Source organism: Globicephala melas, chromosome 21 (genome assembly GCF_963455315.2).
Source record: "Globicephala melas chromosome 21, mGloMel1.2, whole genome shotgun sequence".
NCBI classification, from domain to species: Eukaryota; Metazoa; Chordata; class Mammalia; order Artiodactyla; family Delphinidae; genus Globicephala; species Globicephala melas.
The window spans coordinates 12972332-12998003 of NC_083334.1; the positions used below are offsets into that span (position 1 = coordinate 12972332).

The 25672-nt window shown below is 42.9% G+C and overlaps 1 protein-coding gene across 6 annotated transcripts in view; it reads right to left on the reverse strand.

Moving 5' to 3' along the window:
• Positions 1-2365: 2365 nt before the first annotated feature.
• ACSL1 (acyl-CoA synthetase long chain family member 1) overlaps positions 2366-25672 on the reverse strand; it is a 307865-nt gene continuing 284558 nt past the window's right edge. For all 6 annotated transcript variants that reach the window (XM_060291703.1, XM_060291706.1, XM_030831048.2 and 3 more), the window contains 14 exons: positions 24161-24193; positions 23950-24001; positions 23355-23428; positions 21884-21961; positions 20006-20140; positions 18176-18310; positions 17240-17335; positions 16287-16359; positions 14361-14449; positions 13249-13365; positions 5923-6066; positions 4743-4844; positions 4563-4634; positions 2366-4186 (listed from right to left, as the gene is read on the reverse strand). In XM_060291703.1, coding sequence (XP_060147686.1) covers positions 4046-4186; positions 4563-4634; positions 4743-4844; positions 5923-6066; positions 13249-13365; positions 14361-14449; positions 16287-16359; positions 17240-17335; positions 18176-18310; positions 20006-20140; positions 21884-21961; positions 23355-23428; positions 23950-24001; positions 24161-24193 — 1341 coding nt within the window. In that variant the 3' untranslated portion in view covers positions 2366-4045. The remainder of the gene's footprint in view (positions 4187-4562; positions 4635-4742; positions 4845-5922; positions 6067-13248; positions 13366-14360; positions 14450-16286; positions 16360-17239; positions 17336-18175; positions 18311-20005; positions 20141-21883; positions 21962-23354; positions 23429-23949; positions 24002-24160; positions 24194-25672) is intronic.

Genomic DNA, 25672 nt, shown 5'->3' on the forward strand with positions numbered 1-25672 from the left:
AATTCAATGAAGACTTTAAAAATGGTCCACATCAAAAAAAAAAATCTAAAAAAAACAAAACAGGGTCTTCCCTGGTGACGCAGTGGTTAAGAATCCACCTGCCAATGCAGGGGACACAGGTTCAAGCCCTGGTCTGGGAAGATCCCACATGCCGTGGAGCAACTAAGCCCGTGTGCCACAACTACTGAGCCTGCGCTCTAGAGCCCGCGAACCACAACTACTGAAGCCCACACGCCTAGAGCCCGTGCACTGCAACAAGAGAAGCCACCGCAATGAGAAGCCTGCGCACCGCAACAAAGAGTAGCACCCGCTCGCCGCAACTAGAGAAAGACCACGCGCAGCAACAAAGACCCAACGCAGACAAAAATAAAAAGATAAACAAATTTATTAAAAAAAACCCCAAAAAACAAAACAAATGAATAAACAAAATGTGGTGTAATTTTTTTTTTTTTTTTTTTCGGTACGCGGGCCTCTCACTGTTGTGGCCTCTCCCGTTGAAGAGCACAGGCTCCGGACATACGGGCCCAGCCGCTCTGCAGCATGTGGGATCTTCCCGGACCAGGGCACGAACCTGTGTCCCCTGCATCGGCAGGCAGACTCTCAACCACTGCGCCACCAGGGAAGCCCAATGTGGTGTAATTGTACAAATATTATTCAGCTATAAAAAGTGAGAGACAACTCGAATGGACCTCGAGGGCATTATGCCAAGTGAAATAAGCCAGACACAGAAGGACAAACACTGTATGATTCACACATATGCGGCACCTAAAGTAGTCAAATTCAGAGACAGCAGAATGGCGGTGGCCAGGGGCTGGGGCGAGGAGGGAATGGGAGTTATTACTTAATGGGCAGAGTTTCAGTTTTGCAACATGAAAAGTTCTGGAGATGGATGGCGGTGACGGTTGCACAACAGTGTGAATGCACTTAATGCCGCTGAACTGTATGCTTAATAATGATGAAGATGATAAATCTTATGTGTATTTTACCAGGATTGTTTTTAAAAAGAAAACAATACAGTGTTTCTATCAACCTCATTACAGAAGCTTGGTTCAAAATTTCAAATATTTGTTCAAATGAGAGTAATTTAACAAACACCCACCAGTTGCTAAGTCCTGTGCTGGGAGCCCAGGGAGGAGACAGAAAGGTCACAGTTCCCGTGAGGGAATGAGAGCAAGAGGGCGCAGGGCAGAAAAAGACACGAGGAACTTGATAACCTAACTAAAGAGGCAGACTGGATGAGGAGGCTTTTTTTTTTTTAAGTTTTTTTGATGTGGACCATTTTTTTTTTGAAGTCTTTATTGAATTTGTTACAATATTGCTTCCGTTTTTTAAAAAATTTATTTATTTTTGGCTGTGTTGGGTCTTCGTTGCTGCACGCAGGCTTTCTCTAGTTGCGGCGAGTGGGGGCTACTCTTTGTTGCGGTGTGCGGGCTTCTCACTGAGGTGGCTTCTCTTGTTGTGGAGCATGGGCTCTAGAGTGCAGGCTCAGTAGTTGTGGCAAGCGGGCTTCAGTAGTTATGGCTCAGGGGCTCTAGAGCACAGGCTCAGTAGTTGTGGCACACAGGCTTAGTTGCTCCGCGGCATGTGGGATCTTCCCGGACCAGGGCTCGAACCCCTGTCCCCTGCCAATTCTTAACCACTGCGCCACCAGAGAAGCCCTGCTTCTGTTTTATGTTTTGGTTTTTTGGCCCTGAGGCATGTAGGATCTCAGCTCCCCGACCGGGGCTTGAACCCAAACCCCCTGCACTGGAAGGTGGACCGCCAGGGAAGTCCCGTGTATGAGGAATCTTACCAGAGAGGGGTGCACAGGGCTTGAGCTTTAGAGGAAGAAAGCAGACATCAGCACCCCAAACCCAAGACTGCAGGGAAAGAGGACTGAAAACAGGCTACAGAAAAACTTAGGGGGTGATTAACCAAGACCTCTGGAAAAGAAAATCTTTAAAATGACAGCGTAGGGTAGTGATAGAAGAAAAGAAACAGTTGGCTGCTGTCAATGGGGCACCTTCTCCGACAGTTCCACAGGGAGAGAATGACTCCAGCGAGGCCGAATGAAATCCACCCCAGGACCACCAACTGCAGCGATGCCTCCTGCACTGTCGCTTTCCCCCTGAGAATTTGCACTTTCAAGAATATCCATGTTATTCACACCAAGACTTTCTTCTCTGCAACATAGCAGAGCCGTTGCTGGGAGCTGGCCAGGGCCCTGGCGTCAGCAACTGGAAGTGTCGGGATGACTGCGTCCTAGGAAGCAGACCTGGGAGGGAGGAAAGAACTGGGAGGCTGAGGTCATTCTTGCTCTTCGCTTGTGCACATCAGAGGCCACGCCGAACACGACACCTGATGCAAAAAGGGAGGCTTCACTCACTTGAAATGCAGAAATATTTATTTTGGTTTCCTTCATTGTTTTTGGAAATTCTGTTTTGGTTTATAAAACATAGAAATAGCCAACACTTAAAGCAAACATTCAAAACCCCATTGTGACAAATTATTGACTTCTTGTGCAATTAAGAATGCACATATGAAGCTAGGCTACCAAATAGCGTTATTACAACGACAACTCTTTAGGGCAAACCCTGTTGTGCTTGTATAATACAGGTAGTCACATATCCACAAACAACTGCTTTCAACATATAAATGACAACTAAATTCAGTCACACGTGGCAAAGACTTGCAGTAAAGTGAAATGCTGTTAATTACCCAAATTAACTTAAAAAAAAAATCCCTTGAGAAGCTAATCCCAGGAAATGAGTTTTCCAGATTCCTATGTCTTAGAATTTTGGCTTGTCAAATACATTTCATAGAAATCAGGTAGCATTATGATAGAAGAGCATTTATTAATTACCATCCATTTCAATAAGTACCCAAGTGTATCTACTCCCTTAATTTTTTTTTTTTTTTTTTTTTTTTGCGGTACGCGGGCCTCTCACTGCTGTGGCTTCTCCCGTTGCAGAGCACAGGTTCCGGACGCACAGGCTCAGGGGCCATGGCTCACGGGCCCAGCCGCTCCGCGGCATGTGGGATCCTCCTGGACCGGGATACGAACCCGTGTCCCCTGCATCGGCAGGCGGACTCTCAACCACTGCGCCACCAGGGAAGCCCCCTTAATATTTTTAAAGACATGCCTTGCCTGAGAGTTTATTCTGGGGAAAAAAAGCCACTTAATCACAACATACTCTTCTGATATGAAAACCACATTAAAAACCATCACAGACAGAGCGACGGGTTCAGTGAAGATAAAGTGGACAGTTCTTCAGGCGTCACAGTTGAACATGGCTGATCCAGGTCATCGTTTCCTTGTTGAAATGCTTGTCTTCACTGCAGAGTCTAAGGCAGATTTTTTTAATAACCCCTGGGAAGGGATGGAGGGAGGGAATCGGGTCTCGAGAAGAGGGTCGGCGAATATTCTGCTCTGTGGACGCCAGAATCCACCCGCTCTGGTGAGCGGCCATCCATCCATACCTGCGTTGTTCTGAGTTAGGTCCATCCTCTGCTCCAACAGGAGTGACAGGGGTTAATCAGAAGGGTCACATGAGATGGGGAGGGGACGGTGGCAGGGATTAAAAAAAAACCTCTGGTCCACTTGCAACCTCCTGCAGCTGGGACAGTTCTTGTTTATAAGGGACGGTTCCCTCCAGTGCACGGTACTCTTCGGAGCAGCAGACACCTGCAGAATTTGCAGCAAGCAGCAGACATCTCAGAAATAGCAAAGTCCTAACCACTTGGTTAGCAAAACAGGGAGACAGGTTTTCACCCTCCTTTTAAACTGAGGAAGTCGTAAATAACTTAGCACATTTATAGTTTCCCCTTTACAATTTTTTTAAGGCTCATTTTGGAAATTATGTATCACCGTGAACATGGTCTGCAATGCGACGTGACCATAAGGCAGTGTTCCATTCCCTCTAAGCTTCCTGTCATGAGAATCTGAACGCACGAGGCAGACAAAGACGCTCCTTCCCTACTTGCTGTTGTCAAAACTACCCACTGAGGCCACGGGCGGGAGAAGACCGCGGAGGCATGCGGCCTCTTCCCAACTTCCTTCCTCGCATTAGATTTTGATGGTGGAATAAAGTTCATCGATCTGTGACCTGAAATACTTCCGAAGCTCTGGCCTTTTAGCCTTCATCGTTGGGGTCAGAAGGCCGTTGTCGACAGAGAATAATTCAGGGTGGAGACTAATACCTTTGACCTGCAAAGAAACCAGGCAGTCAAAGGAGGAAAGGGGCACGGAGGCCACCTGAGTCTAAAAAGCACTTAAGCTTCCCAAGGGATAAAGACCCTTCTGGGCGACTCAAGCCAGCCTCTCAGGCCAGGTCCCGCTGCACTGTCTCAACAAAGGGCAGTGGCCTGTTGTCAGTACAGAATCAGGACTGTAGCCTGACCTCCAGGAAGAGAATTCACACCCTTGGTTACAAAAATCCCCTCCCCTACCAAACCACTCCACTATCCCTTCCGCACAGATGTCTTTACGTCACCTCATCCTCTTCTATAATATATTCACAAAAAGCATCCTCCAGTCAAAACCCCGTTTTGCAGGAATTCATACACTTGGATGCAAGTCTTACCTGTTCAAATGGTTTTAGGCCAGCATCCTTCCCAAGTCTCACCATGTCTTCCAGAACAGCTTTTTGGACACCCTAATAAGGCAAGAAAAGTAAGATCCTTACTCCCGTGGCGGGAGTCCCTGAACTTTGCACTTAATGCAAAGGGCGGGTCAGAAGTAGGCTGCACACTTCAGAACCTACCTTGCTTCTGCACAGCTCTTCAAAGGAGCCTTCAAAGCCTCGCTTCCGGGCCCAGGGACCTAGCGTCTCAATATCTGGTACCACAATTGCTATGAGAAATGCCTTTAACAGAGACAAGTAAGTTATTAACGGGCTTGATCCAGATGCTCTAAAATTGTGGTTCTTTATTATCTGCAGCCTGGGCCCCTGGGAGAATCTGATGGGAGTTACAGATCCTCTTTTCAGAGCATGTTACCAGCCCCAGAGTCTGTGGGGCCCAGGTTAACTCCTGCCTCTGAAATATAGACAGCGTTGGGGATTTTGCAATAAATGTTTTAAAACAACCATTGGAAATCAAAACCTAATAAAACCCTAATTTTTACTTACTCATATATATTTTAAAAAATAAAACAGGGTCAAATAAGCAAACAAGGGGATAGATATCAGATAACTGCTTTACAAAAAGAGAAAATGTATGCAGATTCATTTAGAAAAAACTCTAATACCTCATTCTTTACAATTTAGAGACAACGAAACTGAATAAAAATTAGAGGCATGGGTATGATTCCAGGTCGAAGAAAAATAGGTTCACTTTCTTGTAAGAAAATATTCTTCCAAAATTATTTGAAAATTTCAAGATTTGTAGAAATATTAACCCTCAGGAAACCAGACACCCTTCTCTTCCTTCCCACCATCTGTCCAAAATTTTAGCAAATGATGTCTCATTGCAATACTGATGTTGGTTTTCGACTTTAAGATATGTTGGCTCACAACCACGATTTGCTCAAAAATGACGTAGGAGACATATCATAACAAGTTGGGTTTAATATGTTTGAAAATTCTAAACTTTCCTATAACCTGCATATCAATATTTCCCCTCATAATTAAATTAGAAGCTTATTTTACCCACTCCCTTGGTATCCTTATCCAACTTCCCTTGGTAATATGAAATTAAAGAGAAAAAAACTTTTCTGGATAAGAATTGCCAAGAATAAGAGGTACAAATTTCCAGTTACAAAATAGATGAGAAAAGAAAGAAACGCCAAGCAGTAAAAACCAGTAACGTGTTGATAACATTCCAGCACATCAGACATGAAAGTCAACTCACACCCATCGCAAACTTCCCATCACACTGAAAGGCCCTGGACTTCTAGGCCCGGGCCACGCCGGCCACAGAATTCACGGCTGGGGCAGTGCGTACCTGCAAGCTCTCTCCGTGGACAAACACCTGAGCGACAGGTTCACTTCGCTGGTAGATGTTTTCAATCTTCTCTGGAGCTATGTACTCTCCTTGTGCCAGTTTAAAGATGTGCTTTTTCCTGTCGATGATCTTCAAGGTGCCATTCTGTTTGGAGGGCGGGGAGCGGCCTGTGAGCAGGTCTGGCAGCTGCATTCCCCCCAGCAGCAGGCATTTCCTGTACACTATCATTTAATCCTAATAACCTCTGGCAGGGGTCAGCTGTTAACCCATTTTGCAGAGAGGCAAACTGAGGCTTAGAGAGATTATGTAACCTCCCCCAGGCCACTGAGCAGAGTAGAGAGACAGAGAAGGGACTTGGGAGCCCCCCTCACTCCCAGCCAACCAGAGCACCCCACTTGCTCCCTTCAGCTCAGCAAGTTTCACTTTGTCTCATATCTGAATCGGCCGCTCGATGGGGTAAAGGTCCTCGAGAGCTGAGACGCGCTCATCCTCCCACAGGGCTCTGCGCAGAGCAGGGGCTGCAGAGGCAGCAGCTCACTTCCCTCTGTCCCTGTTCCAGGGCGGGGGCAGGAGGGGGCTGTCAGCTGCCCCCATGATGACTGTGGGGATGCGAGAATCTCCAGACCAGACTCGCCAAATGCCAGTAGCTCCCACCTCCCCATCTCCCGTAAACAAAACCCCATCCCCACCCGAGGCCACTCTCTCGCTTCGTAGGGTCATCCACTGGAAAGTTCTCTCAGCCCACATCAGTTTTCCTCCGTTTCCAAAGGGAGCCGACTGAGGTCCAGGGAGATTATGAGATGTGCTCCTTAGAGCCATAGTCAGAATTAGAACGGATACTTCATCCCTCCTGAGTCTGGAAAGAGGGACTTAATTTATTTCTAAATAGCCTGGGTGGACTTGCCTGCTGGTCCAGTGGGTAAGATTCCAAGCTCCCAATGTAGGGGGTCTGGGTTCAATCCCTGGTGGGGGAACTAAATCCTGTATGCATGCCACAACTGAGAGTCCACATGCTGCAACTAAAGATCCCACATGCTGCAACTAAGACCCAGCGTAGCCAAAATAAATCAATAATAAATAAATAAATAAATATTAAGAAAAAGAAAAAAAAGAACCATGATGAAGTACCATAATGACTATGAAAAAACTAAATAGCTTGGGTACTCTGAAATTAATTGGGGGGGTATTCTTCAAAACAATAAAAATTTCAGAGTATAAAGCACCATAAAAGAGGGCAGACAGCAGAAGCAAGAAGAACTACAGTCCTGCAACTGGTGGAACAAACACCACATTCACAGAAAGACAGACAAGATGAAAAGGCAGAGGGCTATGTATCAGATGAAGGAACAAGATAAAACCCCAGAAAAACAACTAAATGAAGTGGAGATAGGCAACCTTCCAGAAAAAGAATTCAGAATAATGATAGTGAAGATGATCCAGGACCTTGGAAAAAGAACAGAGGCAAAGATTGAGAAGATGCAAGAAATGTTTAACAAAGACCTAGAAGAATTAAAGAACAAACACCTAGAAGAATTAAAGAACAAACAAAGATGAACAATACAATAACTGAAATGAAAAATACACTAGAAGGAATCAACAGCAGAATAACTGAGGCAGAAGATAAGTGACCTGGAAGACAGAATGGTGGAATTCACTGCTGCGGAACAGAATAAAGAAAAAAGAATGAAAAGAAATGAAGACAGCCTAAGAGACCTCTGGGACAACATTAAACGCAACAACATTTGCATTACAGGGGTCCCAGAAGGAGAAGAGAGAGAGAAAGGACCAGAGAAAATATTTGCAGAGATTATAGTCGAAAACTTCCCTAACATGGGAAAGGAAATAGCCACCCAAGTCCAGGAAGGGCAGCGAGTCCCATACGGGATAAACCCAGGAGAAACACGCCGAGACACATAGTAATCAAATTGGCAAAAATTAAAGACAAAGAAAAATTTTTGAAAGCAGCAAGGGAAAAACGACAAATAACATACAAGGGAACTCCCATAAGGTTAACAGATGTTTTCTCAGCAGAAATTCTATAAGCCAGAAGGGAGTGGCATGATATACTTAAAGTGATGAAAGGGAAGAACCTACAACCAAGATTACTCTACCTGGCAAGGATCTCATTGCGATTTGATGGAGAAATCAAAAGCTTTACAGACAAGCAAAAGCTAAGAGAATTCAGCACCACCAAACCAGTTCTACAACAAATGCTACAGGAACTTCTCTAAGTGGGAAACACAAGAGAAGAAAAGGACCTACAAAAACAAACCCAAAACAATTCAGAAAATGGTAATTCAGAACACACATATCAATAATTACCTTAAATGTCAATGGATTAAATGCTCCAACCAAAAGACTCAGGCTCGCTGAATGGATACAAAAACAAGACCAGTATATATGTTGTGTACAAGAGACCCACTTCAGACCTAGGGACACATACAGACTGAAAGTGAGGGGATGGAAAAAGATATTCCATGCAAATGGAAATCAAAAGAAAGCTGGAGGGCTTCCCTGGTGGTGAAGTGGTTGAGAGTCAGCCTGCTGATGCAGGGGACACGGGTTCATGCCCCGGTCCGGGAAGATCCCACATGCCACAGAGCGGCTAGGCCCGTGAGTCATGGCCACTGAGCCTGTGCGTCCGGAGCCTGTGCTCTGCAACGGGAGAGGCCACAACAGTGAGAGGCCCGCGTACAACAACAACAACAACAAAAAAGAAAGCTGGAATAGCAATACTCATATCGGATAAAATAGACTTTAAAATAAAGAATGTTACAAGAGACAAGGAAGGACACTACATAATGATCAAGGGATCAATCCAAGAAGAAGATATAACAATTATAAATATATATGCACCCAACACAGGAGCACCTCAATACATAAGGCAACTGCTAACAGCTGAAAAAGAGGAAATCGACAGTAACACAATAATAGTGGGGGACTTTAACACCTTACTTACACCAATGGACAGATCATTAAAAATGAAAATTAATAAGGAAACAAAAGCTTTAAATGACACAGTAGACTAGATAGATTTAATTGATATTTATAGGACATTCCATCCAAAAACAGCAGATTACACTTTCTTCTCAAGTGCGCACGGAACATTCTCCAGGATAGATCACATCTTGGGTCACAAATCAAGCCTCAGTAAATTTAAGAAAACTGAAATCATATTAAGCACCTTTTCAGACCACAATGCTATGAGATTAGAAATGAATTACAGGGAAAAAAACGTAAAATACACAAACATATGGAGGCTAAACACTCCGTTACTAAATAACAAAGAGATCACTGAAGAAATCAAAGAGGAAATCAAAAAATACCTAGACACAAATGACAATGAAAACACGACCATCCAAAACCTGTGGGATGCAGCAAAAGCAGTTCTAAGAGGGAAGTTTACAGCTATACTAGTCTATCTCAAGAAACAAGAAAAATCTCAAATAAACAATCTAACCTTACACCTAAAGGAACCAGAGAAAGAAGAACGAACAAAACCCAAAGTTAGCAGAAATCATAAAGATCAGAGCAGAAATAAATGAAATAGAAACAAAGAAAACAATAGCAAAGATCAATAAAACTAAAAGCTGGTTCTTTGAGAAGATAAACAGAATTGATAAACCATTAGCCAGACTCATCAGGAAAAAGAGGGAGAGGACTCAAATAAATAAAATTAGAAATGAAAAAGGAGAAGTTACAACAGACACCACAGAAATACAAAGCATCCTAAGAGACTACTACAAGCAACTCTATGCCAATAAAATAGACAACCTGGAAGAAAATGGACAAATTCTTAGAAAGGTATAAGCTTCTAAGACTGAACCAGGAAGAAAAAGAAAATATGAACAGTCCAATCACAAGTAATGAAATTGAAACTGTGATTAAAAATTTTCCAAACAAAAGTCCAGGACCAGATGGCTTCACAGGTGAATTCTACCAAACATTTAGAGAAGAGCTAACACCCATCCTTCTCAAACTCTTCCAAAAAATTGCAGAGGAAGGAACACTCCCAAACTCATTCTATGGGGCCACCATCACCCTGATACCAAAACCAGACAAAGATTGTACAAAAAAAGAAAATTACAGACCAATATCACTGATGAATATAGATGCAAAAATCGTCAACAAAATACTAGCAAACAGAATCCAACAACACATTAAAAGGATCATACACCATGATCAAGTGAGATTTATCCCAGGGATGCAAGGATTCTTCAATATACGCAAATCAATCAATGTGATAAACCATATGAACAAGATGAAGAAGAAAAACCATATTATCATCTCAATTGACACAGAAAAAGCTTTTGACAAAATTCAACACCCATTTATGATAAAAACTCTCCAGGAAGTGGGCATAGAGGGAACCTACCTCAACATAATAAAGGCCATATATGACAAACCCACAGCAACATCATTCTCAATGGTGAAAAACTGAAATAATTTCCTCTAAGATCAGGAACAAGGCAAGGATGTCCACTCTCACCACTACTATTCAACATGGTTTTGGAAGTCCTAGCCACGGCAATCAGAGAAGAAAAAGAAATAAAAGGAATACAAATTGGAAAAGGAGAAGTAAAACTGTGACTGTTTGCAGATGACATGATACTATACATAGAGAATCCTAAAGATGCCACCAGAAAACTACTAGAGCCAATCAATGAGTTTGGTAAAGCTGCAGGATACAAAATTAATGCACAGAAATCTCTTGCATTCCTATACACTAATGATGAAAAATCTGGAAGAGAAATTAAGGAAACACTCCCATTTACCACTGCAACAAAGAGAATAAAATACCTAGGAATAAACCTACTTAGGGAGACAAAAGACCTGTATGCAGAAAACTATAAGACACTGATGAAAGAAATTAAAAATGGTACCAACAGATGGAGAGATATACCATGTTCTGGGACTGGAAGAATCAATACTGTGAAAATGACTATACTACCCAAAGCAATCTACAGATTCAATGCAATCCCTGTCAAATTACCAATGGCATTTTTTACGGAACTAAAACAAAAATCTTAAAATTTGTATGGAGACACAAAAGACCCCGAATAGCCAAAGCAGTCTTGAGGGAAAAAAACGGAGCTGGAGGAATCAGACTCCCTGACTTCAGACTACACTACAAAGCTACAGTAATCAAGACAATATGGTAATGGCACAAAAACAGAAACACAGATCAATGGAACAAGATAGAAAGCCCAGAGGTAAACCCATGCACCTATGGTCAACTAATCTATGACAAAGGAGGCATGGATATACAATGGAGAAAAGACAGTCTCTTCAATAAGTGGTGCCAGGAAAACTGGACAGCTACCTGTAAAAGAATGAAATTAGAACACTCCCTAACACCATACACAAAAATAAACTCAAAATGGATTAGAGACCTAAATGTAAGATTGGACACTATAAAACTCTTAGAGGAAAACATAGGAAGAACACTCTTTGACATAAACCTCAGCAAGATCTTTTTTGATCCACCTCCTAGAGTAATGGAAATAAAAACAAAAATAAACAAATGGGACCTAATTAAACTTAAAAGCTTTTGCACAGCAAAGGAAACCATAAACAAGACGAAAAGACAACCCTCAGAATGGGAGAAAATATTTGCAAACGAATCAACGGACAAAGGATTAATCTCCAAAATATATAAATAGCTCATGCAGCTCAATGTTAAAAAAACAAACAACCCAATCCAAAAATGGGCAGAAGACCTAAATAGACATTTCTCCAAAGAAGACATACAGATGGCCAAGAAGCACGTGAAAAGCTGCTCAACATCACTAATTATTACAGAAATGCAAATCAAAACTACAATGAGGTATCACCTCACACCAGTTAGAATGGGCATCATCAGAAAATCTACAAACAACAAATGCTGGAGAGGGTGTGGAGAAAAGGGAAGCCTCTTGCACTGTTGGTGGGAATGTAAACTGACACAGCCACTATGGAGAACAGTATGGAGCTTCCTTAAAAAACTAAAAATAGAATTACCATATGACCCAGCAATCCCACTACTGGGCATATACCCTGAGAAAACCATAATTCAAAAAGGCACATGCACCCCAATCTTCATTGCAGCACTATTTACAATAGCCAGGTCATGGAAGCAACCTAAATGCCCATCAACAGATGAATGGATAAAGATGTGGCACATATATACAATGGACTATTACTCAGCCATAAAAAGGAACGAAATTGGGTCATTTGTTGAGATGTGGATGGACCTAGAGACTGTCATACAGAGTGAAGTAAGTCAGAAAGAGAAAAACAAATATCGTATATTAATGCATATATGTGGAACCTAGAAAAATGGTACAGATGAACTGGTTTGCAGGGCAGAAATTGAGACACAGATGTAGAGAACAAACATAGGGACACCAAGGGGGGAAAGTGATGGTGGGGGGATGGTGGTGTGATGCATTGGGAGATTGGGATTGACATGTATACACTGATGTGTATACAATTGATGACTAATAAGAACCTGCTCTATAAAAAAATAAAATTAAAAAATTAAAAAAAAAAAGTTCTAAACTAATGTTCCCTAAACCAATGGTCATCATGTTTTTCTCCTTTTTTCAAACTGTCCAAGAACAGCAGAAATAAAGGGGAATTTCTATGTAATCATTCCTCATAGGTGATAAATAAGTAAATAAATAAATAAAGCACCTGTAAGACTAGAACAATACAGAATAATAAAAATTACACTAGCCATTTGAGTGCTTGCAATTAAGCACAGTAACAACTTTAAAAACCAGTGGTGTCACCACAACAAGCAAAAGTGGTGAAACCTACAGGTCGGCTTTTTGCACAAGCATCTCACTCCCAAGACGGACTCTGTATTTCTCTACAATAAACGGTTCTGAGGCTAAGTTCAAAGGGATGGCCTGATCCTCTAAGTACTTATCCTGTTTTTACTGAGATGACAATGCTAAGAAACATGTGTGTTCACAAATTTTCGCCTGTCGTACATGCCTGGCAGCCTATGCAGTGCCCCCAGACCTTAACTAAGGCCTCAACATCAAGGCACAGCAGTGAAATGTGAAAAGCCAGACACAGTGTCTCCGGATTTCAAGCCGGAAGCAGCAGCCGGAAAGGATGTCAAGCATCAAAACAAAACATATTTGCTGCCGTTAAAGTGAAAATGCTACACGAGGATGCTAAGTATAAGCCTGTTTCCTGCAGAAGATGGAAGGGTCTATGCTCCACCACTCGGTGAGGAGAAAGGGGAGGGAAAGTTAGGGTGCCACCGCGACGTGGGGCTTTTTCTTCCCTACGGTGGAACAAAAGGGTCTGTGAACAAGGGAGGGGACCACTTACTGGTAACCACTTTCCAATGTCCCCTGTGTGCAACCAGCCGTCTTTATCCAGAGCTTCTGCTGTGTTTGTTGGGTCCTTTAAGTAGCCTTGAAATACATTAGCCCCTTTCACACACACCTGAGGGGAAAAGATCGGGAGGGAGGCGTGGGAGTTGGAAGAAGGTGGATGAAAGGTACAAACATCCAGTTATAAGATAAATAAGGACCAGGGGTGTCATGTACAGCATGGCAACTATAGTTAGCACAGCCGTATGGAAGATTTTAAAGTTGTTAAGAGAGCAGATCTTAAAGAGTTCTCATCACAAGGGAAAAAACCACATTTCTTCTTTTTTTTGTATCTTTATGAGAGGATGGATGTTTACTAAACTTGCTGCGGTGATCATTTCACAATATATGCGAGTCAAATCATGATGCTGTACACCTTAAACTCACACCGTGCTAGATGTCAATTATATCTCAACAAAACTGGAGGGGGAAAAAGATGATCTGTTAAGAGCACTGACTGGGGCTTCTCCAGAGAAAACTCGTGTGTGTGTGTGTGTGTGTGTGTGTGTGTGTGTGTGTGTGTGTGTGTGTGTGTGTGTGTGTGTGTGTGTGTGTGTGTGTGTGTGTGTCTCCCAGAGCTACCAGAGCCCCGCTGGCATCGTGGCAGCACCTCCAATCCCCCACTTCCCTTCCATAATGGCCTTGGCTGTAGTCAAGTTCCAGGGCTCACGCTCACCCTAGGCTCTGGATCAGAGCTTCTGGAAAATCCCAAAGGGGGTGAAATCCCAAAGCAATTTGGCCTTCCTTCCTCTAGCCAGTAGCTCACTAACAGGCATGGAGGGCAATTAGCAGACAGGAAGCCGTGGCCCAGGACTTCAGGCCCTGGAGCCTCTGTACCCTCCTGGGCCCTCGGCCCCATCGTGGCTGGCGGCAGAAGGCAGGCATTAGAGCCCCCCACCTCCCTACCCGCCCTGCGAGTTAGGCATAAATGTACCGTCAAAAAGAAGCCTGTGTGACTCAGGGTCACCAGCAACACCAAGCTCAGTGGCTTTACGTGCTGTGGTGCTGAGAGGTGGCTGGTTACTGGAGGAGCCCGCAGTGAGGGGGTGACTGCGGGATTTCACTCACCTCGCCCTCGCCCTTGGCAGCCATGTAATTCATTTCTTCCACATCGACAAGCTTTATAATGTTGCAAGGCATTGGGGCACCAACATGGCCTGTATATCAAATAAAAGATGATCACTCCTACCGTGACTACCGATATCCTTAGGACAGATCACTTTTATCACAAACAAGCCCACTCACGATGAGAACAGAGGGTATAAACCTCTGGTTTCGGCAATCACAGCCTGTCTCCCCCTGGTAAATTACAGAGGTTATTCCTAGAAAAGAGACAAAAACAGTCCAATGTCTCCTAGGGAGCTTTCCCAAGCCTGACGCTCCAAATTATTTTTCAAAGTATAAATGACCTGGCTGCTCATTTTCAGGGTTTCTTTGAACACCTGGAAGCAGGTTTCCTGAAACTTTCACCTGGTTCCCATGATCTGAGGGCCCTGCTCTCCCTCATACAGAGGTCACGTCCCCGTTCTCTATAAGAACAGACCTTGATGGGTCAGATGGTTCTGACTAATACGGCCTTATTCCCTTGATTATAAACGAACATGTTTTACATGTAAGTTTATGAAGACAGGACATGGATTCTTTTCACAACTCACTTAACTCTCTTGCCAGACAGTGCTAGGACTGGGTTCTTTTCCCAAAACAAAAGTAACAGATATTAGATTAAGTTTTAAGAGCATCACAAGTCATTCTTCCTATGTTTTGATAATTTTAGCTTAAAGAAATCACTATTCAAATTCTCTAGCCGGTAAGGCACCAGGAGTTAAAAATTAAACAAACAGGGACTTCCCTGGTGGCGCAGTGGTTAAGAATTCACCTGCCAATGCAGAGGACACGGGTTCGATCCCTGGTCCGGGAAGATTCCACATGCCACGGAGCAACTAAGCCCGTGTGCCACAACTACTGAGCCTGCGCTCTAGAGCATGTGAGCCACAACTACTGAGCCCATGTGCCACCACTACTGAAGCTCATGTGCCTAGAGCCCGTGCTCCACAACAAGAGAAGCCACCGCAATGAGAAGCCCACGCACAGCAACGAAGAGTAGCCCCTGCTCGCCACAACTAGAGAAAGCCCACACGCAGCAACGAAGACCCAACACAGCCAAAAATAAATAAATAAATAAATTTATTAAAAAAAAATATTAAACAAACACCATGAAAAAGGTTCACAGACTGTTAGTGCCAATCGCAGAGGAATTATGCTACTAGAAAGTGCTTGATACTAGGATCTATGTCATTAGATGCTCATACGTGTAAAACAGCAAACAAATCACAGAATTTATTTATCACAGCGTAGAATACACTGCCGGTGTGGGACAGGGGAAAGCACAGGAGTTTTGTGGTCAGACCTGGGTTGGAATCCTGGCTCCAAAACATAAAGCTGTGTAAATTCTTATACATTACTGACATGCTTTTTAGCCAACAATCAGTCATGTCCTCGCAGAGGTAACAGGGCTTCTCTCACAGGGGCGCTGGGATGAAGCACATATAATATGCATCATAAACTCCTGAGGCAGAACCTCAGGCAGGACAGTTTGTCCTCCCCTGTTTTTTCCTTTGGGGACAAAGGACTTGTGTTTATTTCTGTCTGGAGTCTCTGGAAATTTAATTAAAATTTACCAGCAAATAATTAGGCCCCAATCAATTCCTGGAAAGCTCTGTTGGGCCAAACATTCTGAACCTGGTATAAAGAACATCATCTCTAGATGTGACCTTCAGGATCTACGTAAGTCTCTGTTGCCACCCACCCAGGTTGACAGTCAGAGCCTCAAAGTCACATCCCACTCTGCCACAGGGCCCCCTGGTTTCCAAGATTGTTGACCCCAAGGCCTAATCATCAGAGACACAGCACTTGTTTAAGTTGGTTTATTAACCCAATTCCAGTCATTCCAATGCCAAAAGTAAGATCCCAATAAGGAAAGTCCTGCCATCATACCTGCGGTCCAGTCCCCAGGCACAGTCAGGCAGCACCCGGCAGTGCACTCGGTCTGTCCATAGCCTTCGTAGAACTGGGTCACCAAGAGGTGGGACAGGAAGAGAGGGGGACAGTCACACCTCTGCTGGAAGTGCTCAGTAACTGAGTTCCTCTAGCTCGTTTGGTAACCTCAGCCCATACACTACAACACGCTTTATTACAGCACCCAACGTATTCACCCACGTAGGAGACAATGCCATTCACAGGTCACGCCGTGCACTACCTGCCCAGGGACTCACTCGCTCCGTCGGCTCGCCTACTTATCACCCAGTCTCTGCTGGCTCCCCCTCCCCCTTAAGAAAGGGTCTCTGCATGCTTTGCAGGTCGCCTTATCACTTACTGCCAATCCCCATGCCCTCACACTTGATCTAAAGGCATCTTCTGTGCCTCATCCTAGAGAAAATCACCCAGCGGTAGACACAAATGCATATTCTGCCTGGGGTAAAAGATATATACAGGCACACTTCATTTTATTTGCTTTGCAGATACTGCATTTCTTACAAATTGAAGGTTTGTGGCAACGCTGCGTTGTCAGATGACGGTTAGCAATAAAGTATTTTTAAATTAAGATATACACATTGCTTTTTAGACATAATACTACTGCACACTTAACAGACTACAGACTAGTGTAAACATTACTTTTATCTGCACCAGGAACCCAAAAAGTTCACGTGACTGGCTTTACTGCGATATTGGCTTTGTTGCAACATTGGTTTTACTGCAGTGGTCTGGAACTGAACCTGCTGTATCTCCGAGGTGTGCCTATACCCCTTTCTCCAAGCAACCTAGGAATAACATGATCTTCCAAACAACAATACGGCACACGGAGGAGAAGAAGAGTGCCTTTTGGAAAGCAGACTCCTGGGCAGGACTCGGTCCGAGACCAGGGGTGGGTGCGGAGGGAGGCGCCTCACCTGGCAGCCCAGCGCGGCTCTCAGGAAGGTCAGCACGGTGGCGGACACGGGCGCTGCTCCTGTGATCATCAGCCGTACTTTTCCTCCCAGGCTTGACTTGCAAGGCAGGGAGAGGGGAGAGGGTGAGGGGCAAGTGACTGGAAGGTGGCGGGCTTCTCAAAGATTCCTTCTTGGAACCCCGATACTCTAACCCACCAGCTCCTTGTCTGCAGGCTGCACAGAACTCACTGCGCCCGACGACGCACAGGCACCCCAAGGGGGACACCTGACTGGAGTTTGGTTCCACCCGAAACCACTCCATTCACTCTCGACAGGTGTGGAAAATAAAGCAACACCTCTATACCTGCAGGTGTTTTAAGGAATTAGAACAAGAGTGTCATGGGTTTATAGCAACCACCACCTTCTGGGGGACATAATATTATTCCGTATTCTTTATCACTCATGCCTAAAAAAATACCTCAAGAGTTCCAGAACGGTAAAACAAAATGGAGAATCAGAAAGGCTATGCTACCTGATTCCTTTTCTGCCCTGGATAGCTAAACACTGTTCAGATTTATCTTGGACACTGAGGTTTTGCTAATGGCTTTGTCCTTAGTTTTTAGAAATGTGCCAGAAATTCTCCCTCTCACCTTCTCTTTTAAAAACAGTCCTCACACAATATAGGGGTAGGGGATTAAGAGGTACAAACTATTAGGTATAAAATAAGCTACAAGGATATATTGCACAACATGGGGAATATAGCCAATATTTTATAATAACTATAAATGGAGTATAATCTTTAGAAATTGTGAATTACTATATTGTACACCTGTAACTTATATAATATTGTACATCAACTATACTTCAATTGAAAAAAAAAAAAAAAGAGCCCTCACAGAAAGTTTGAAACGCAAAGGCGTTTACATGACAAATAACCGTTGTGAGTCAATGTGCTACCTGTATTTTGTGGAAGATCAACTTATCCCACAGGCTGTTGTTTCTAATGATGCCACTGCGAAGCTCGGCTTCTTTCCTCCTGGAGGCAAAGTCCAACAGCCATCGCTTCAGCGTGGTGTTTGCCTGAGCAAAAATCTAAGTCAAGAAGCAAGAAGGTTTCACAATAAGTAGGATGGCGAGATACTAAGAAGTCAGATAATAACAAGTGTCGGTAAAAATGTAGAGAAATTGGAACCCTCATACACTGCTGGTGGGAATGTAAAATGGTGCAGCTGCTTTAGAAAACAGACCGGCGGTTCCTCGGTTAAACACAGAGTTACTGTACAACTAGCAATTCCGCTCCTAGCACATACCTGAGAGAATGAAAACACATGTCCACACAGCCTCTTGCCCGTGAATGTTCACAGCAGCATTATTCATAATAGCCAAAAAGCAGAAACAACCCAAATGCCCATCAATGGATGGATGGATAAATAAAACGTGTTGTATCCATGCAGTGGAATATTATTTGGCCATTAAAAGGAATGAAGTATGGATGCATGCTATGACATGGATGGACCTTGAAAGCATACTAAGCAAAAGAAGCCAGCAACAAAAGAATATTGCGTGATTCCATTCGCATGAAAATCCAGAATAGGGGAATCTATAGATTCAGAAAGTAGATGAGTTTTTTGGGTGGTGGAGGGAGGTAGCAGGGTGGAGGATGATACCACATCCTTTTTGAGGTGATAAAAATGTTCTAAAATGGACTGTAATGATGGTTGCAGAACTCTGTGAATGTACTAAAAACCTTTGAATTGTACACTTAATGGGTGAATTGCATGTAATGTGAATTATATCTCAATAAAGCTGTTTTACAGTTTTTAAAAAAGAACTATTAAGAAAATGAGAAGGTTGGCACTTCCCTGGTGGCGCAGTGGTTAAGAATCTGCCTGCCAAGGCAGGGGACACAGGTTCGATCCCTGGTCCGGAAGATTCCACATGCCGCAGAGCAACTAAGCCCATGCGCGACAACTACTGAGTCTGCGCTCTAGAGCTCGCGTGCCACAACTACTGAACCCATGTGCCACAACTACTGAGGCTGCACGCCACAGCTACTGAAGCCCGCGTGCCTAGAGGCCGTGCTCCACAACAAGAGAAGCTACTGCAATGAGAAGCCCGCGCACCACAGCAAAGAGTAGCCCCCGCTCATCGCAACTACAGAAAGCCCGTGGGCAGCAACGAAGATCCAACGCAGCCAAAAATAAATAAATTTTTTTAAAAAATGAGAAGGTTCTCATAGATGATGAAAGCCATGTCTCAAAATAAAGAGTATTAGAATTGCCCAGTCCAAATTCATTCTGGAGACTGCTCACACCACACGGGTCCTGCCCCAGCTGTGGGGTCCGTGCTCTAAAGGCTCACCATCTCCTCTCGGTCCCTGGTTTGGTTTAGTCACGTCTCTCAGGGTGGCTAAGTAAGTAATATTTTTCATGCAGTGGGGCTTTACAATTTATAAAGCCTTTTCATATGATGTAATTAGCATCTTTATGAGATGGAGGAGGTAACAGTCCACTGTAAAGATGAGAAAACAGAGGCTCAAAGAGTTTATCATGAAAATAAAACAAGCTCCACCTCACACCTGTATTGTGCCTTCCAGTTGACAAGGTGTGTCCACAGGCACTTTCTCTTATAACCGTCACTCACAGCTCTGGGAGGTAAAAGCACTCAGCTTTATTAGCAGAGGGGTAAACTGCAGTCCCTCGAGAGAGTAAGGGCAGCGGCCATGGTCACACATGGTCTTGGACTCAAGGTCTGGACCTCTGCCCCTTCTCTTCGCTTGGCACTTACTCGGTCAAACATCCGGTTCAGCAGTCTGGGTACCACAGGGAAGACGGTGGGTTGAAGGGTCTTGAGATCATCCATAAGCAGCCTGATGTCTCCTTGGAAAAATCCTATTTTAGCTCCGTGACTCAGCATCAAAAACTAGAGAGGTAAATGGAAACATCCAACATGTCATCATTGCAGCAGGCATCACACAACACACACAGACACACAAGGCTCCAGTGTTAGCATTTCAGACCAGCTTCCAGAAATCATAAAGTTCCTAAATGTAGGGAGCTTTTAAAACAACGTGCTTGCGTCCTTGTACAACACGGGCACGTGGCATCGCTCTCGATTATCCTGAAGATAAAAGGACTAGTAAGAAACCAGGGAACGTGGTTTTCAGTGATTATCAGAGAGCTTCTGCTATTTTAGCTTCAATAATAAATATCTGCTGAATGAATGACATGGTATGCGATAATCCAAGTATTTTTAGCCTTCTAGAAACTTTAGGTCTAACTTATTCTCATCAGAAAAACTTAGCTACTTGCCTTAGCTTTTTAAAGTCTCATCTCTTCTATCTGAATCTAACTAAAAAATTCTGAGTAGTCAGAATACGCTGCGGCTGAGGCACTAGGCCATCTGTACCGCAGCAGTTTGCATTCAGCTGTAACCTAGTGCCTGAATTTTTTCCTGTCTGATGCAAGCTGCACTGGCAAGCCACAGGCACTTGACAAAGAGTCTGCCTGTTTTAAATTTTAAAAAGAAAGAGAGATTCAAGAGATGATGCAACGGAAGTACAAACGGTCTCAGGCTTGAAAGCAGAAACAACTAGAAAGGTTCATTGTTTAAAAATTAAAGCTCGGAGGTTTCTGTTCAGTGTGGCCTGCCTCCTGGGCACACTTTGAAAACTAGTTCCACTGTCAACACGTCTGCAATCACTCTGTAAACTCACAAGGTCTCCTGAGGCGTGCAGGAGACACAAGTATCTGATGGAAGATCCTTGATCCTTTGGGGGAAGTGAATCCTACAGGGCAGCAGCTAGTCAAAGGGCCGGGATTTTATCAGCTGCCCCGCTCTCTCTAACACCTGCCCAGTACCTGCAACACAGCTGGTGCCCCGTGAACATTCATTAAATGAGTGAGCAGTGCTCACTGCTTCTCCTATAAGCATACAATCCAAAACTGTCCAAGAAGGAAAAAAGATGGTTCTTGGTCAGTTTTTAAATTAGTCACACACTCGTGTATGAGGAGCTCAGGCAGAGGTCAGCTAAAGGTCATCCCGCTTTGCCAAAGGCACTTGGAATATTGCTGAAAAAATGAATCTGGAATCAACTTGTGCCTTATGAACAAGCAGTCAAAAATAGAGACTTCCCTGGCGGTCCAGTGGTTAGGACTCCGTACCTTCCACTGCAGAGAGCACGGGTTCGATCGCTGGTCGGGGTACTAAGATCCCAGAAGCCGTATGGCGTGGCCCAAAAAAAAAAAAAAATAGAGACTTCTTACAGAACTGAAGCCTCACCAGCCTTTGTGGGATGGTATTCATAAAAATTCTACATTCACAGCTCATCTTTCTGAATTCACGTCCATATTCGTGTCCTTCAAAAGTCTGAGCTTCCAATTTTAAAATGAGTATTAAAGTTCAAGTATCTGGACCCAGAAAAAAAATTATACTCTTAAATAATTAGCTCAATTTCTAAAATGGGCCTGAGCAAAGAACTCTCTACGTAGAGGACAGTCTGCACACTCAAACTTATCTGCATGAACCACTCATGCATGTGTGCAATGGTAAAAATGAAATGTCTGTGTCACTAGCATTCAAGACAAGTGCTTTCTGTAAAACACAACAACTTAGCAGAACACAACCAAACACATATGCACAAACAAAATAAAACTCAGTGCCTACCTCTACAACTTTCTCAAACATGTGGGCGAGAGGCAAGAAAGAGATCAAAGTATCATCTGAGGAAGCAACGAATGCACCCTGGAAAGCAAAGACACCAGATAGGCAGAAAAGCATTAGAATTTCCAGGAATTTTCCATTTTATTATTATAAATTACAAATTATTAATCTTAATATTAACATTAACTGTAAACATTTACTTCAATGATTCATGAATTCTAAGTTTTCTTTGAAGGTCAATAAGGAAATTAAAATTTCACTTGGTAAGGTACTAAATGTTGAACTCTGTTTAGAAAGTATATACAAAAAGGATTAAGAAAGTGTAAGTATAAGTGAAAGTGAGATTGAGCTTCTGCAGTCGCCAAAGGTGCCCATTCCCCGAAACCATTAAGCACAGGCTCCTACCACGAAAAGTAGACCGTATGGAGCCCTCCCAGAGACATGTAATTTGCAAAAGCAAATTATGTAAAAGTGTGCAAAGGATATGAGGGAAAGGCATTCATTATATTTTTCAATAAGTACTTTTTTAAACGGCAAGTTTGAAATAGACCTTTGGCGTTACAGACTGAATTGTGACCATCCCCCTCAAAGTCATATGTTAAAGCCCTAGCCCCCAAAGTGACTGTATTTGGAGACAGGGAAGGTCATTAAGGTTAAATGAGGTCATGAGGGTGGGGCCCTGATCCAATAAGGCTGGTGTCCTTGTAAGAACAGGAAGAAACACTAGAAACCTCTCTCTTGTTCTCCATATGCAAACAGAGGAGAGGTCGGGGGAGGGGTGGTGAGGGGCCTGCGGTCTACAAGCCAAGAAGGGAGCCTTCACCAGAACCAAACCTGCTGGCACCTCGATCATGGACTTCTACCCTCCAAAACTGTGAGAGAATACATGTCTGTTGTTTAAGCCATCCAGTCTGCGTTATTTTGTTGCGGCAGCCCAGGCAGACTAAGATACTTACAAAGCAAACTTTAAGATTATAGGAAGTAACTAAAGTTTGAGGCTTTAATCCTTCTTATAAAGTGGAAGTCAAATCCAATCAAGCATAATAAATAATAAAAACGATAATAATCCAAAAAGCCTTCAGCAGCATTTAATATTTCTTTGTCAACTTAAAGAAATTAATTCTTTTCCATACTAAAATAGGAGATAAAAACAAGAGAGTCAGTTCTTCTCTGTCCTTTCCTGCAAACATTTATAGAGCAGTATCCAAATAAAGTTTTACCATATAAAAGATGGAATAAATTCTATCTGTCAATTCATCCTAACGGTCACAGCAGGAGTTGGGGATTAGGTCCACAGTGAAAACTATTTGGGAGAAGGTGAATGTACGAAAGCTCAGACCTTATCTGTATTTCAGACAGTGTTTCAAATATAGCCCATGCCTAACATGATAGGGTGGCTTTTACCACCTTCATCCTTGAGGCCTGATGCCAACCAATGGAGATGAAGAAAGATGACAATATCCCCAAAGTTTACCTCTGTCATTTTAATAAATGCTGAACAATCGCTCACTACATTTTGATGGGTGATCAGTGCTCCTTTGGGGTTGCCTGTGAACACATATGAACAGAACAAAGTTAGAGGACAGAAACTCCATCCAAGAATGATGGACATGACAGAAGCCCAGAAACCCCATATCATTAGTGCCTCTGATGCCTGTAGTGTGAGGTACACCCATGAAAGCCAAAAGTTAGTCACATTAAATTCCTGAGCCATCTGCAATCCTTTAAAATGAAACTTATTATCTTAAACCATCTTTACTAATATGGGCAAGTTTTAGAGGGTGTGTGTAGCAGTAAGAGAAGAAAATCCAGCAATTTTATTTCTGGAAACCATGGATACACTTTGTCCCAGGAAGATGGGTGATCCTACCTACTGTGACCTTTCATAAATGTTTGAGGACGTACTCAGATTCTGGGAACGTCTTATAGAGCTACCGTAAGACAGGCTTGAACACTTCTGTCTCTTCTAGTTCTAGTCCATCTATAGCTCGAATAAGTCATCCACAAGAAGAGGCAGGGAATATACACTTCCAGATACCACTCAGAAACAGTTCCTTTTCAAAACTGACCTGTAGTGCCACTTGTGAAGCAAATTATTGCAACATCTTCAGGTGCTGGAGGCTGCAGCATATTAAAAAAAAAAAAAAGCCAGTATAAATCAGAATAGAATAGAAAACTTTAAGTCATAAAATAATCACTCAAGATTTCTACTAGACTCTGAGCTAATTAGACACGGAAGCTACACAGAGGCTGGGGCAGGGTCGCACATGGTGCACTCACCTTGGGCTTCCGTCTGTTGGCTCTTCCCAGGTCCTTAAAGAGAAGAGAAAAAAAAAATCTTAAATGGAAACATTTTCTAAATGTAAAGAACAAAAGTCACATCAAGTCAGTTCAAGCTGACTTTTCTGTGGGATTCACTCCCAGCTGACTCAAAGACAGCACAGATTTCAAATTAAATAAACTACAGCAATTTTCATTAACCTGAACCCAAATACTTACCCATCGTTCTAAGAAGCCATTTTCTGGTTGTTTTCTCTCTTATATAAAACTATATCAATGGTATTAGGACTGGCCTTTGAAACAGGATTTATTCAGAAGACAGGAATCCAAGTCTTTTACACGTTCTTCTGGTTTCCACTCCCCTATCACAGCCTTTAACAAAGCCCGGCTCTGCACCGTAATCAGAGAACCACAGCTGCTCTGTATCCTTCCAAAACCAGAGCTCAGCACAGATATGTGATCACCCCATTCTGCAGAACTGACATCTTCAATCTGGAGAGAGAAAATCAGTCTCTGCCAGACTTAACTGGTGGCCATTCTGGAGAGGCTCAACTATCTGTACTCCCCACATGGATCAGAGGAAGGATTGGGGCATCTCCAATTATAAAACAGGCCACGACAGAAGCTTTAAGACCACTCGCGAATGGCTATGAAGGTTAAGAACGACAGATTCATTTCTGAGGTACGGCATTTCCCAAAGGCGGACTCCCAGTTACTACCAAGGGCTAATTCTGATGGTGTTACTTCATGAAGGTGTCTCCATGACCATTTTAATATCTATTAATTTTTTTAATGAACTATTAATATTCTTTTCCTATGAAAATCGAACAGCTTGAGTGAGCATGTGGAATGAGCATGCCTAGAAATAAATGGAAATTAGATGGGTGGGCTCAGGGCTCAGTGAGTTTCTACCCAGCATACAGTTTTAAACAGTTTTTAATCCTAATCACACTTTAAATTATATATATAACAGACCACTAATTAAAAATAGGAACATTGACATCCAAATAGAAGTCAACTAAGAGTTAAAGTAATGATAATTCCACCAATCTTTTTTCTAAAATAATCTTTATCAGATCCAAATTTCCACTCATCTTTTTAAAATTCTTACATTAACTTCTTAAGATCTCTAATTCTTCAAAAATTGATGTTAAGTAAAATAAAGCAAGTTATATGCAATTAGAGTTTTAATTTATTAGAAAAAAATTATCCAAATTAGTCCATTATTTTCCAAGAGAGTTTCATAGCCTGAAGCCTGACTTATGTCATTATTTAGGAAAAAATACAGCTATTATAAAAATTAAAGTTGTCATCTTTAGGTTCCAAATGCCAAAATAAAAAAGAACCATAAACAGAAGGAAAACTGAATTCTACTTAATGAAGTATTTGGGGGTGATAAAATTTGTACCCTACTGAAAATGAATAAAAAAAGACAAATCAGGGCTTCCCTGGTGGCGCAGTGGTTGAGAGTCCGCCTGCCGATGCAGGGGACACGGGTTCGTGCCCCGGTCC